This window comes from Populus euphratica, unplaced genomic scaffold, assembly GCF_000495115.2.
Source record: "Populus euphratica unplaced genomic scaffold, PopEup_1.0 scaffold3.1, whole genome shotgun sequence".
Taxonomy (NCBI): Eukaryota; Viridiplantae; Streptophyta; class Magnoliopsida; order Malpighiales; family Salicaceae; genus Populus; species Populus euphratica.
The window spans coordinates 3,171,221-3,185,973 of NW_011499847.1; the positions used below are offsets into that span (position 1 = coordinate 3,171,221).

The 14,753-nt window shown below is 30.4% G+C and overlaps 2 protein-coding genes across 5 annotated transcripts; one reads left to right on the plus strand and one right to left on the minus strand.

Annotated features, from left to right (window-relative positions):
* The first annotated feature begins 1,198 nt into the window (after window positions 1-1,198).
* On the plus strand, window positions 1,199-3,373 carry LOC105142810 (UPF0496 protein At4g34320-like). Its single transcript, XM_011050623.1, has one exon. It carries the CDS (start codon window positions 1,967-1,969, stop codon window positions 3,089-3,091), a length of 1,125 nt encoding a protein of 374 aa, XP_011048925.1. The 5' UTR covers window positions 1,199-1,966; the 3' UTR covers window positions 3,092-3,373.
* A 793-nt stretch (window positions 3,374-4,166) lies between these two features.
* Window positions 4,167-7,781, minus strand: LOC105142820 (probable 1-acyl-sn-glycerol-3-phosphate acyltransferase 5). Of its 4 annotated transcripts, none has more exons than XM_011050638.1 (4): window positions 5,689-7,781; window positions 5,343-5,473; window positions 4,449-4,877; window positions 4,167-4,304 (listed from the first exon to the last, which is right to left on the minus strand). In XM_011050638.1, the coding sequence occupies exons 1-3, from the start codon at window positions 6,258-6,260 to the stop codon at window positions 4,474-4,476; spliced, it is 1,107 nt and encodes a 368-aa protein (XP_011048940.1). In that variant the 5' UTR covers window positions 6,261-7,781; the 3' UTR covers window positions 4,167-4,304; window positions 4,449-4,473. The 4 variants fall into 4 exon arrangements, with proteins under 4 accessions (XP_011048940.1, XP_011048959.1, XP_011048950.1 ...); XM_011050657.1 differs by lacking the exon at window positions 4,167-4,304 and having other exon boundaries at window positions 4,409-4,877; window positions 5,689-6,322; window positions 7,630-7,781; XM_011050648.1 differs by lacking the exon at window positions 4,167-4,304 and having other exon boundaries at window positions 4,409-4,877; window positions 5,689-6,337; window positions 7,630-7,781.
* Between the last annotated feature and the right edge of the window lie 6,972 nt (window positions 7,782-14,753).

Below are 14,753 nucleotides of genomic sequence, written 5' to 3' on the forward strand. Positions count from 1 at the left end.
TTATCATATTAACCATCATAAAACTCCAGCATCATATCACTACAAAAAAGTAATTTTTTTAAAATGTTTATCACTAAAAAAACTAATATACTGTTTAAATAGGCTTCGTTCTTTTTTGTTTTTGATAATTTGGGATATCTTGATCAATTTACATATATTAAAACTAATTCCTGCATCTACTAAATATTATATAAATTTAATAGATAAATAAAACACCACAAAAATAATAAATATACACTAAGAATTAAATCTAGAATGCATAAACAGGAAGCCCTGCCAGAACTGCTCTACAAGCGTAGATGCTAAATAGGCATCTTCCTTAATCAGCGAGGTTCTGGCTCCCATTTGATCAAAATTCGCACACAAACTGTTTAATTCCCTTGTTATCTCATGTGTCATATATATATATATATAGAAGATTATTATTATTATATATATATATATATATATTATATAGAAGGATTATTTTGAAAGCAAAATTCTCAGGGAGCAATATTCTTGTAATTTTAGAGACAAGTGCTTAGGAGCGTTAAATCAACGACAGAAAACTTAGAGAGTTAAATCATAAATAAAGCATGTGATTTTAATGCCTCGAAACTTAAAGGTCAAGGATGGTATCAAATCACGTACACACACTTCTGGTTTTATTTTTTACTTTTTAAATAAAATGGACAAGAACACATAAATGGTTAATTTAGGGTTGCATTTAAAACTAAAAGAGTTTCAAAATTTAATAAAACATCATTCTAAAAGAATTTCTAAACACCTCAAAATCTAAAACACAAAACCAACAAAATAGGCAATTTGGTCATTTTGCAAAATTGGAGCATCCAACTCTTAACTTATATCCTTGTCACGGCCTAACTTAATTCACATGAGTGGCATCGATTGCCTTTGAAAACTTTTCAATTAAAAAATTAGCTATATCCTAACTTCCCTTCCTCAAACTATATTATTATTCTTGGATTTTTTTTTTACTATTTAATATTTCTTAGAATTATATATATATATATATATATATATATATATATCATTCTGCATGATATTCAAGTATTAAAAGAAAAGTTTAAATTTATTTTTTCTAAAAAAAATTACATCAGTTAAACTACACCTCATGATGAGATATTAATTATATATATATATATAAAAAAACAAAACAAAACTTTTGGTAGATATGAAATAACTCTCGAGTCAACTACAGGTCTCTCTTTTCTTCGGTAACCGTTGCTTTGCGCGTGAAAACTGTAAAGAGCTTAAGAAGAAGAGATAAAGCTGGAGAGAACATTGCTTCCCGCGTTTTCCATGACCCAATTTCTTATAATGCCATGCGTGCAAGCTATGCTAAAATCTTTCAGAGCTATAATCCACCACAATATACACCACTAGCTTAGCCACCCCTCTTCCTTATTTCTTGGTCCTTGATGATTTTAATTCTCTTTAAGCTTCTTCATTCTTCAATCACCCCTACTTCTCTTTAAGCTAATTTAGTTTTCTTCTCTTTTGCTTTATGTTATTAGTTTACTTGTTTATAAAGAAAAACCCATTAACTTTTGTCAAATTAATAACTGGCCCCTGTTGATTCAAAGATATTCTACTTTGATTTGTCAACAAAGGGTTCAAAGGCTTAAATTAACCTGTAGTTCTTTCTTATCTGGTTTTTGTTTTACTCGGTCAGTTTCAGAGCCTTGAGAATCTAGCTCTCTTTAAGAAGTTTTTAGTGGTCTATGATACTTTTTGGTCGACGTTGATCATCTATGGTTGTATAAAGCTTGCAACTCTTTGTTGGTAATTTGGTGGCAAGTCTTTGTTTCTTCATATATAATAACTTTGCTGGGGTAGGATCTTCTCTTTGCAGAGAGGTATAGTAGTTTTCATTATTGTTAGGAGAAAGGGAAGTTGCAAGAAGGGACTAAATTGAATCAGGTTTGTGTTTAATTCTTGCTTTGTTTAGATTTGAATTGAGGCTATGGGAGGTCATGTGAGCAAGAGGCCAGCTGAAGCATCATCTTCTTCTATCAATCTCAACAACAATTTACAATACACGACTGGATTGAGCTCTTACGAGGCTGCTTGCCTGCTTGACAAGGACTTGCAGTCCTTTGACACCACCCTCCAAGCTCGGACCAATCATGTCATCAATACTCTTGCTGTCGGTGTTGAGGTCCGTGCACTTTCTTTTGATTCCTTGAAGGAAGTCACAGAATGCTTGTTGGAGATGAACCAAGAGGTTGTTAAGGTTATCTTGGAGTGCAAGAGAGACATATGGAAGAATCAAGAATTGTTTGAGCTTGTTGAGGAGTATTTTGAGAATAGCCTGCAAACTCTAGATTTCTGCGCAGCGTTGGAGAAGTGCCTAAAGCGTGCCCGCGATAGCCAATTGCTGATTCTTGTCGCGCTTCAACAATTCGAAGAGGAAAGTGAGGCAGGAGGGAGTAAGTATGTGAAGACCTTAGAGGAACTGAAGAGTTTCAAGGCAGCAGGTGATCCTTTCACGGAGGAATTCTTTCAAATCTTTCAATCTGTGTACAGGCAACAGATAACGATGCTTGAGAAGCTACAACTCAGGAAGAATAAGCTTGACAAGAAGCTCAAGTGCATTCATGCTTGGAGGAAGGTTTCAAGTATAATATTTGTAGCTACTTTTGCTACTGTATTGATTTGCTCAGTTGTTGCTGCAGCCATGGCTGCCCCTCCTGTTGCTGCTGCTCTTGCTGCGGCATCATCAATCCCATTAGGCTCAATGGGGAAGTGGATTGATTCTTTGTGGAAGAATTATGAAAATGCATTGAAGGGGCAGAAGGAGGTGATTAGCACAATGCAAGTTGGTACTTTTGTGGCCATAAAGGACCTTGACACCATTCGGGTTCTAATTAATCGCCTGGAGATTGAGATTGAAGCACTAATGCAAACAACTGACTTTGCAATTGAGCATGATGCTGTGAAGCTTGCAATAGAGGATATCAAGAAGAAGCTGGGGGTGTTCATGAAGAATGTCGAGGATTTAGGAGCACAGGCTGATACATGCAGCCGTGATATCAGGAGGGCTCGGACTGTGGTTCTGCAAAGGATCATTAAAAATCCCCAAAACTAGACGGATAATGATTCTTGATACTTTCATGGATAGTTATTGATATTCTGAGATATATCTGATTCTTAATTGTGTTCTATGATAATTATAAAATACCCATTTTCTAGTTTGTATGATTGATTATTGCGATTTCATTAATGTTTAAGTAATAACTTGACTGCCATTGATGTTTAGGCAGCAACATTTTATTAGTTTCCATTCTGGCAAATATCAGTTCATGTTCATTAATTATTTTCATTGTGACCATTGATTTCTACGTTCAATGTATACCTGTTTCTTGCTCCAGCAGTTTGGTAAATATGTTCAGTGTATACCCATTGAGTTTAGTCACCCCTCCTTTTTTTTCGGCTTTTCCTCGCAATTCCCCTGCAGAAAGTATGCTCACACAATTCTCTAGAACCTGACAATACTGAAATTTCTGTGTTGGGGTGATATTTCTTTCTAGATACTATCAGATAGACCGCGCGGAGTCCGTTCATGTAACAAAAAATTCATGCAAGTTTCCAAACACTTGGCGTACAACTCTCCCATCATTAACAAAGGAGGGACTTGTGTAATTGACTGGAAATTTCTGGTGAAATTCACTTCTAACTTGGAAAGTCATCACACATTAGAAGATACATACAAGAGTAAAAATAACAAGGCAAAGATACTTCTATCTTAAGAAATGGAAAAAGGCATGCGTTGTGATTTGAACGAAAGGGAAGGAATAAAATTAGGGAGCGATGAAAATTCTTCATATGATCAAATCAGACTTCCTCCAATGCGTGAATAGGTCATCTTAAGAGGAAATTCAAGTCAACCAGAAGTAGGTATGGATTCTTAAATGGCAAATGAACTGGTCAGCGTAAAATTTTGTTTTCTTTCCTGGGTGAGTTTTAATCACCACCAACTCCTTTTGACTGCATAAAACCCATCCTACATCACCCCAGCTCTCATGTCATGGTAGATAGAGCACTGGAAGTTTTTGAGGTGGCATATCAAGATGCATCACCGCACGAAAGTGGAGAACAGACTCCACACAAAGGTGGCATTCTGCAAGATGTGACATGTGAACTTGAAAGCCTGTACCAATAACTATTTATAGGCATAACATGAGAGTAAGCTACCCAATATGAGCAGAGGTTTACAGCATCCTTCTCCGTGTGCGCGCGCGCGCAATTTTTAAGATCTATCCAAAATGCAACTGGCTTTTTAAGCCTTGCTACACCACTAACTTGAAATAGGAAAATAAACGCCCATGAAACTTCGGATATCTTTTCTAAACCTGGAACTTCACGAGGCACTTAATAATTTGAAGGGTCATAAGTGAAGCTCTAGCAACCAAAACTTAGAAGACGAATACATGAAATTGAATTAACCTGCAATTGATGTTCTATGCCACCTTATAGAAGTGGCTTCGGACGAACATTGAAGTAGGTTGCTGATGACAGGTAACAGCACACTAAAGATACATAAACTTTGAACCAAACTGAAGAAAAGATAGTGAAAAATGTAAATGTGCTAATCAACATCATTAAGGCCACAAAATTTACAAGACACTTCACTGTTGAAAGATCCCCTTCAGTTCCTTGATGAGGAAAATGGCCTTGCAAATAAAAATCAGATAGTAATTGGTCCTTCAGTTGGAATGTATTCGTCAACCATGCAGAAACCTCCTCCTCGGATGTTGGAATTTCACCAAGGGCTATTCGCCTGACATGAACATGAACTTCTGAAGGGTTCACCCCGAAGACATTGTCCAACAAAGATGGGCATCGAGGTTTGTAGCCAATGGTCACGTCATAAACTGCAATGAGTACAAGACAAACAAGTAGACTATAAACAGAGAGAACAGATCTATAGTGATCCAAGAGTTTCGAAGTAAAATCAAGACGTGTAATATCACATTCCTGTGAGTGACTAGCTATTCAGCCAACCAGGGAATTACCAGAACCTGAAACAAGCTCAGCCTTCAAGTTTTATACTATGGGAGCTCAGATACATTTATTTCTTCTATAAACAACAAATATAAATGAGACAACATCATCTTATCCTTGCGGGCTGATTAAGAACACAGGAAAAAAAAATATCCAAGTATATTTTGGATTCAAATGCCTTTCATTCTCCTCCTAAGATTGTTTTCTAATTTTTCTCTCTATTAATTTTTCTATGTATACCTTAATCAAAGGAGTACTTTCATCAAGTTTTAAGAAGCATAAACGAGCTGCAGAGGCCAATATTAGCAGCAAAGCATAGAAGAAAAAATAGTAACCTGCATCCAATGAACCCCTCAAATCTTCCATGCAAGCATAAAACCCTTTTGTCTTTGGTAGCAGCACATTGTTCAGGATAGGCAACCCATGTTCAGCTGCGTATTTTTTACTCTCTGTACACTTCTGCTCACTGCATCAAAGACTCAAAGATGTAAACAATATGACAAGAGTTGCACAAGAACGTTAGTGATGGCACCATAGTATGCTAAATAAGAAATCCTACAAAAGGCAGGACATCTAGTCTTGAAAAAATTTAATGCACTGTGTTGATAACTTTGATCAGAGGGGGAACACAGAGCCTTGTCAAAGCATTCAAAAAAGGAAAAGGAGAGAGGAAGAAATTACGTGAAATCTGTTCCTTCTGGGAAAAGAGCAAGCCAGAGGGGATCCCTGGGATCCTTAAAACTTGAAAGCATTTGGTGTATGTTTGATTCGTCAACCTCCCACTTCCTCTTAACTGAGATAAACTCCAAAATGTGGAACCCCCAGCCAAATACAGGTAATTTCATCAAACTGCTCTTAAGAACATATCTAATGCATCCCAAACATCCCTTCCGCAAAGCAAGGTCCCACAAGTACATCCAGTCAACCTCAGTTCTGTGGTTTGCAATAAGCAAAACTCGTTCCCTAGCAGGAACAATCTCGCCAGAAAAAATTACTTTGGTTTTATTAATCTTTTCAAAGAGAAAAGGCCACAGAGCTAACCAAGAGCCAAAGAAAAAGGATGTTACTTTCCTGCTGAGATGTATGCTGAAGAGTCGCAACAGAACAGCACTCACAAAGCCGCAATAAACCAATGTCATAAATGCTGTCAAAAGTAGCACCAATAAACATACAACTCCCCTGATCAGCCTTAGAGGGGTTAATTCACGATGGCTTTTTCCACCATCTGAACTAAAAGCTCCTCGAACTTCCATATGCTGATAAACCTGATTATAGCCTCCCCTTCAAAGGTTGTAGTGCCACCTAAGATATTCACCTGCTTAAAGCACCACTGAGGGGAAGTTTAAGTCCAAGAAGATTTTAACTTGCCAAATCTCCAAGTTCAAAATTTGAGGATGGTGTAAGATGGGGTTTATTCTTGCCCTAGTGGATGATATTAAAGCTATGAAATACCGATCAGAGAATGAATGGAAAAAAGGAAAAGAGAGAAAGGAAAAAAAAAAAAGATGAAAAATCCATATAAGAAGTACTGATATATTTTGGAGCAAATTAGCACTAAATTTACCCATAAATGAGTGAAAATAAATCTTGCTGCGATAACTCCCCAGAAAAGTCGGCGAGTTGCAATGCCAAATATAACACATTGAATAACAGAATCATGGTAAGCTAGACAAGAAAAAATGCTCGTGCTATAACAGCTAAGAGATGAAATGTAACTCACATAATATTTTTAATAACATTGATGTTATTGACCTTAAAATCCCTTTAGTTACATCCAACATCTGTTTCATAAAACAAACTAGCTCACAATGTTCTTTCCTACAATCATCCCAGTACCCACCACAAACAAAAAAATAATAATAAAATCAATTAACAGAAATTGATTAAACCTCTTACATAATGGAGATGGCATAAATGAGTTAACAAACAACATTGTTTCCAAACAACAATTCATTAAACCTCTTACATGTTAACTAAGATCCTGTTATAGACTTGTTTGTTTAATAACGTTTTTCTCTCCTAGTTTCTGGTCAAGTTAATTAATAATAACATCATCAAATTTAGATCAATCGAGATAATTTAAGAAATGCATGAAAGGGGCAGCAGCCATTTTCTTTATTTCCTTCTTCCTTGAAAATATACAAAGTCCCTCCCTGGTTGCAAACAAAAAGTTTTTTTTTTTTGACAGATAGATAAGAAAAGAAGAAGAAAAGCTCTTAAAACAATTACAATAATCCCATGATTACTTAAAAACTAGCCATGGAACTCGTTATTGACAAAACTTGGAAGTTTATAGGTTGAGAAGAATGGAGCGAGGGTAAAAATGTAAAATGCCACAAAAAATCCTGTTTGGCTCCTCGGAAAAATCTAGAGAAAACAAAACGTGAACTCCAAAAAAAAAAAAAGCAAGCTTTATAGTTTGTATCAAAACTCAGCTTAGCATTAATAACTTGTTCTTCAAACTTGAAATTAAAGAAAAAGAAAAAAGAATAATAATTTTATTTATTTTGGAGCTTCGCGCATTGAATATGATCAAGAAACTGTACAGCATTTTCTTTAATTAATTTTCTGGAGAACCAAACAAATGGTGTAAGAAAAAGAAAGGAAGGTAGTGACGGTTACCTGGTAGAGAAAATTCACAACGGTCGAAAAAAACCGATGCCGGAGAGACGGGGAGAGAGAGAGAGCGAGAGAGTTCGACGTTTCTGTTGGGATGTTATGTGCTTTTACAGTGGTTTCTTCGTGTAATGATAACGAGTGCGTGAAATTGAGTGAGAGGTGGTGACGGTGAGAAAATGAGGCTTTGTTGAGTGCCTAAATTACCTATCTTGCCACTGCCTTTTGCCTTTTGTGCTGGAAGGTTCGGGCCCCGTGTACACGTGGTGAAGCTTCGATTATTATTTTTGAAAAAAAAAAAAAAAAAAACAACAACAATAAAATCTCTTATGTAGAGAAAAGCAAATACAATAACATAAGATTTTTAAAATAAAAAATTATACAAAGATTTTAATTCATATTTTAGTACTCAATATTTTCTCCAAGTAGTTTACGTTTTAGAGCAACTATTTAAATAAATTTAAAAAATCAATCTAAATAAATTAAAAGGCTTTAAAAAATAAAAAAAAATTATAGTTCTAGATAAATTTTTAAAATAAAATTAATATTTAAATATAAATAAAAAAATTCTTCAAAAATCTTTCTTTGACCTTTGAATTTGCATCAATCTACTGGATTGCAGTGGTGTTCAAAGATTGGTGGTCATGTTTTACATGGAAGCTTTTTTCTTATCTTAGAGACTGCCCTTTTTTTTATTTATTTAAAAGGTTAGATTGTGCTATAAGGATAATCGTCACCTTTTTCCTTCAAATTATCTGTATACCTTTGCTTTGAATCCGTGTAAATCCATTTATTATTTATATCAAGCGTTTCAATATGTTCTTTTTAATTGATGGATGCATCTACAAAACACAGTATTTGAAACTAATTCTTTGTTGTATTTGAATTTAATCATAATATTTGATTTAAATTTAAATTTAAATTAAATTAATAAATAAATTGGATTCATATAATTGAATAAAATGAAATTCATTTTATTTTATTTTTATATTACCTTCATTGTCTCCATCTTATTTTTTCAAATGTTTTTTTTAAATAAACTAGATAAGTATTTTGAAAAAAAATAGTTTTAATACTAGATTTTTTCTATTTAGAGTTGTAAATTATGAAAGTTAATGTTGATTTATTTTTTTAGAGATTGAGTTTTATTTAAAATTTAACCTTTAATATTTAACATGATTTAAGATATAAGATTTTATTAATATTTTTTAATTGAATTTAATCCAGACAGTTTCAAATATGGTGAAATAGAATTCAGTTGTCATGAACCACGTGTGAAATAATATAATTTTCTTAAAAACTAAAAACTTTCAGCTAAGAAAAAACCGAATTTAAATCACAGGACGATTGTTGGCACGGATAGCTAGTGTGTATTTTTCGAGAATCCTCAGGTTGCGTACTTGTTGGAAAGCATTTTCATACCATTTTTTTAATATAAAAAATAAAAATAAAAAGAAGATGGAATTCATTAATAGAGGCTCCAAGTTCCGGGCAGTACGCAAGTGAGGGGCCCAGCACCCTTGGTTTAAGGCAGTACGCAAGTGAGCTGTCTGCATAGCTCGAAAGGAAACAGCCCCGTACCGAGGGGTTGGAGAGCCATATAGACAATGGTCCAACCCAGCGTCCACGTGCAACTCCCTTTGCATCAAAGTTGGTTCCGATAATTTTTTCGGTTTCGACATCTCGACCCGAAGTCGAGAAGTTGATGATGTCTCGCCTCGAAAGAAAGTGAAATGAAAACCTTCTCTATTTTTCTTTTTCATTGGAGGAAAGAAATGAGTGGTTGGTTTGATATTGTTGTAGTGGTTTTTTAAAATTTTGTTTTTAAAAATATATTAAAATAATATTTTTTATTTTAAAAATTAGTATATTAAAACTATTAAAAATAAAATAAATAAATTTTATAAAATATAAATTCTAAAAATTATTTTCAAAGTCGATACATCAAAACAGTTAAAAAAATTTATAAAATATAGATTATATGAACAAGCAAATAAATACATTCAAATATTATGCAGCTGTGGTGTTATTGTTCATTGAAAAATCTTGTTTTAACTAGGGAAGTTAAATATATATGTTTTTTTTTTAATGTTTTAAATTTTATGTGATTTAGCATTTATCATGTTAATGATTTTGAGGCTCTTTGAAAATATGATTATAATTATTTTTAAAAATATTTTTTTATAAAATACATTAAAATAATATTTTTTTATTTTTAAAATTAGCACTCCAAAACAATTTAAAATATATAAAAAATTATTTTTAATAGAATATTAAAATTTTTAAAAATATAATTTATACTGTATTCTTAAACGATGCCTTCATCAATAGTGTATATGATCATAAAGACAGCTCGTATTTGTTTTCAACTCAGTTACATTTAGGTAACGACATTTGATTTTACAGAATTCTCTGAGGAAAAGATAAGGAATATTTTATCCAGTGTCTTAAATCTTGAAACTCGTCTCTATTTACAAGTACATCAAGGCAATTAAGCCTAAAACTCCCTCGTCCAAATGTTAAACGTGCAATTGCCCGCGTATTTTCCCTCAACCAAATGTTAAACATGCAATTGCCCGCGTAGTTTCATTTTGGTGATTTTACGTTGTTAACGAACGCTAGTCGCGTGGCCCGAGCATGAAAGCACTGTAGTATTTTTCATTATTCATCCTCTCGTAAACCCTTTGAATTAGAGTTATCAAATTTTAAAATAATTCTAATTTTATCCTTTAACTTTTTTTTACACGAACTGAACCCGGATCAACATCCATTTTCATATTTTTTTCGATTAAAGGGTTGAACTGAATGATAAAAAGCTAAAATATAAATAACATGTAAAATAGATAATATATTAAAATTTCACTTGAAAGTTTATTTTAATTCCTCATTTTTTTTTTTACTATTAGATAACTAATTATTTTATTTTAAAAAAATTAGTTTTAATATAAAACTTCATTTCACCCGTTTTCCAATCCCTTTTTCATGAGAGGCCTATTCTGATATGAAGGAAAAAGTTCATTATTAATGATGATTCTAGTTATCAAATCAGTTAATTTTAGTGTCAATTTTTATTTCATGAGAAGAGTTTGATCTCAATATTTTTTTTATTCTTCTTACATGATAAAATAGATCTAGCCGCAAAAACCAACTTTATTATTGTATACGTGGCAAACCCGTAATCTTCTTTCTCTTTTTTAAAAATAGATTTTTTAAGAGTTTTTCTTTTTTCCTCTATACTTAACATATTCTATCACTTTATACCTAGCTTATTCATAGCCATTTTTTAAAAATATATTTTTTTAATTTTTTCTTTTTTTTCCAAACACTTTTTTAATAAAAAAATGATATTTTTTTTGTTTGTACTTGGGATACTTATCAATACTTGGTCTATTTACACATTTTTTTGTGTTTTTATTCGGTAATTTTTTTTTGTAATTTTTTTCCCTTACACTCCTCTCTTGAAAAATTACTATACAAGACAAAAGTAAAAGGTGTTTTAATGTAACAAATGTAATATTGTTCTATTTTTCTACTTTTAATTTAAAATTTTAAATATTTTTATTAATGTATATGATTTATTTTATTTTATGCAAGTATTAAATTTTTGATTTATAATTATATTTTTTTATTTAGCATGATAAAACGCATCAACAACACCTACATATTTATTCTTTCACATTAAAAAAAACAATCATTTAACTTGTAGTGAAGTGAATTGAATAAAAATATTAATATTTTTTTATTTAATGATATATATGGTTATTAATTTATTTAATTAAATGCATGTTTAAATCTTTTAATTTATGATTAAGATTTTTTTGTAAAAAATATGTTGAGAAAACCAATATTTTTTTTATCAAAAAAATTATCAGCCTATAATAAAACACGGGATAAATAACCAGTGTTATTTCACTCGTGGACAAACCAAACTTTATCGCTTAAAAGATAGTTTGTACGAAACTAACCTAGCCAAGACGCAACCAGCCTCACTCCATGGGTCAATCAAGATTAAAATCATTGGCTTGTGTTGATCTTGTCTGCATAGCTTTTGAAAGAAACTAAGTAGGAAAGAAATTGACGCTTGATCTTTCATGAGAGTTACTGATTATGGAGTTCCACTTTTTCATTTTATTAATAAATCCGTCCGGCCCGGAAGCCGTTGCAGGCTTGTCTGGGCTGTTTAGGCATGACCTTCAAGACCTGTAAATTGGGCGTTGAGCAATGAATTGGTGTCCGGTTTTTTTTTTTGGTTTTTCCGACCCGAGTATTTCCACATTCCCTTTTTAAAGAGATGGACTAGTTATGTTTGAAGTTTGTGATTGTTCTTTCCAACAAGTTAATTAAACTTGTAATTTTATTCTTGTAAAGATATAAATGTATTTTAACAGATAGATCAACAGTATTCGTTTAAAAATATAATTGATATTATTTAAAAAAAAATTATTAAAAGGATATCGAAATAGCATTTTTTTATTTTTGAAATTATTTATAATATTAAAATGATCTAAAAATATAAAATAAATAATTTGAAGCTAAGAAAACAATTCAAAAATATATTTGTTTTTGTGTTTGAAAAAGTATTTTAAAAATATGTTTAATTTTGAAATATATCAAATTTATATTTTTTAGTATTTTTACAATTTAATGTGCTAATACCAAAAATAAATAAAAAATCAATATATTTTTATGTAAAAAAATAAATTTTAAAAATATTATACACAACAATATCAAATATAATATCAAATATACTAATAGCATGTTGAATATTGCGCTCAAAAACATTGTTTGTAAAAAACAACTACTCTAATTTTTGTATCTTTATTGTTATGTTGATATTCTGATATTAATAATAAACTTTAAAATAAAAAAAAACATCATAACAAGATAACCTCTACTTATAATACCAAACACTCCCATTAAGCATAACTCAATAACGTCCCATATTGTTCCATGCTGAGATTACAAAAAAAATAAAACTCCGCAAACACTTGTGCATTTTTTATTATCTCCTCGTGCTTCCTTTCTCGTTTTATACAGGAGATTTATTTCGCAAAGATTGTGAAATGACCCAGGCCCAAGCTCAATCATGTAGGCCCATCAAGCATTGAAAAACCCTTCGATTTTGACAAGCGTGGAAAAAAAAATTTAAATAAATTATTTTTTTATATTTAGTAATGTAATAAAAAATATGTTTTAATATTTTATTATGAGGTAAAAAATATTTTATGTATATTTTATTTTTTAAAATTATTAAAATAATAAGGAACAAATCTTATAAATTAAAAAATTGAATGAGAATGTAATTAAAAAATATATAATTTCATAAATTATCTCAAATAAAAAAATAAAAAAATAATAAAGATTAAATATAAAGGATAAAAAAATAAAATGTGATGAAATAATAATAATAATTTTATAAATTATTTTAATAAAATAAATAACAATTAAATGAACGAGGATTGAATTTGATAAATAAAAAATTTTAATTAAAAAATAATAAGAAAAAGTGAATAAAAATCATAAAAGACTAAAATTAATATAAAAATCATAAAAAGACTAAAATTAATATAAAAATCAAATTTTAATGAATAAAATTGAAGGAAAAATAGAGATTCAAACAAAATATATGGCAATCAAAAGTTTGAAAATCAAATTTGATATGATCAATAAATAATATAATATTTTTAAATTTTTCACAACTTCTTAAAAGTGTGCGAGATAAAAAGAAAATACTTTCCTATAAATCAATCTAAATTTTTCTTTGACAAAAAGTGTTTTCTGTTAACCAATTTTTAATATAACAAACAAACACATGAAAGTTTGTAAAGTGATTTATTGGGAAACAAGCACGCTCTAATTAAACATTTAAAGTCCATTTTAGAATTGTAGTTCAAATATAAATTGGCCAAAATTTTAAATATTTTTTATTCAACATTAATTTTTATTCATGTTTCTAAAATATTTTAATAGGTTGATGTTAAAAATAAAAAAATATTATTTCAATACATTTTAAAAAAATAAAAATAATTATTATCACATTTTTAAACATCTCTTAAAATCAACAATAACATTGATATAAACATTATATAATGAAAAACTCTAAAATGTGTGATGTTTTCATCATAGAGATAACATTGTATTGCACTATTCACACACTCCTATATTCTTGTTATTTTGCTGTATTTTTCTCTTTATGCTCTGGTTATCAAGCTTTTTTTTTTAGCAATTGACCTTGAATTGAAGGTCAATCTCCTATAAGTGATGATTTAAGGGTTTGAGCAAAAAATACATTTTAGTTCTCAATCTTTACAGATAAAGTAATTTAGGTCAATCTCTTATATTTTAGTTAATGTCTGGAGGAAAGAGAGGACATGTCGAGTTTAAGTATTGAAGAGAAAATATCAATAATGATTCTAATAACCAAACTTGTTGATCTTGGTACTAATTAGTTGCATTTAATGAGAGGAGTTCTAATTATGTATTTTTAATCATTGAAATCGCCAAGACAACTGGATTTTAACTCGAGAAGAGTTCTTATTTTGGTTGATTTCAATTTTTTCTTAGTATATATTTTTTTATGGTATGTTATTAATGAGTTTAATAAGTTTTTTTTTTTTTGGTATTTTAAGTTTAAATAGGTTGAAAAATAGAATTTTTAAACAAAAAAATCTTAATTTTCCAATCATTATATCATAACAGTCATGACTCTAAAACTTCAAATAGCACATTATTTTTTTTATTTTTTTAAAGAAAAATAGGATAGCGTCAGCTACACTTTCAACCTTTTTTTTTAAAAAAAAAATAAGGATACACAGGCATGTCCTTTCCTGGTGGCCCTTGTAGATAGCCTTTTTACTTTACATGTGTGTGTTAATTGTGATTTTTTTGTTTTTAATTAATATTTTTTGATATTTTTTTTTAATTTTTAATTGACTCCCATTATTTGTGAATGTTTTTGGCTCATCTAGCGTTTTTCTAGTAGCAATTATTTTTTTCATTGTGTTGTACGTATTTAATTATTGAAGAGGGTGGCGTGGTTTTTTTTTTTTTATATATATATTAATTTTATTTATGGATAATATTTACATCACATGCAACCCTGCACAATATTGCTTTTCCTTTCTTTATTT

Bases quoted from the DNA above. Each gene is read 5' to 3' on its own strand.
- LOC105142810 (XM_011050623.1), top strand. From the start codon at position 1,967: ATGGGAGGTCATGTGAGCAAGAGGCCAGCTGAAGCATCATCTTCTTCT.
- LOC105142820 (XM_011050638.1), bottom strand. From the start codon at position 6,260: ATGGAAGTTCGAGGAGCTTTTAGTTCAGATGGTGGAAAAAGCCATCGT. The intron at 5,474-5,688 runs GTAATTTCTTCC...TCTTTGATGCAG, and splicing joins CCAGAAGGAACAGATTTCAC to TGAGCAGAAGTGTACAGAGA. The intron at 4,878-5,342 runs GTTACTATTTTT...TACTCATTGCAG, and splicing joins GAGGGGTTCATTGGATGCAG to TTTATGACGTGACCATTGGC.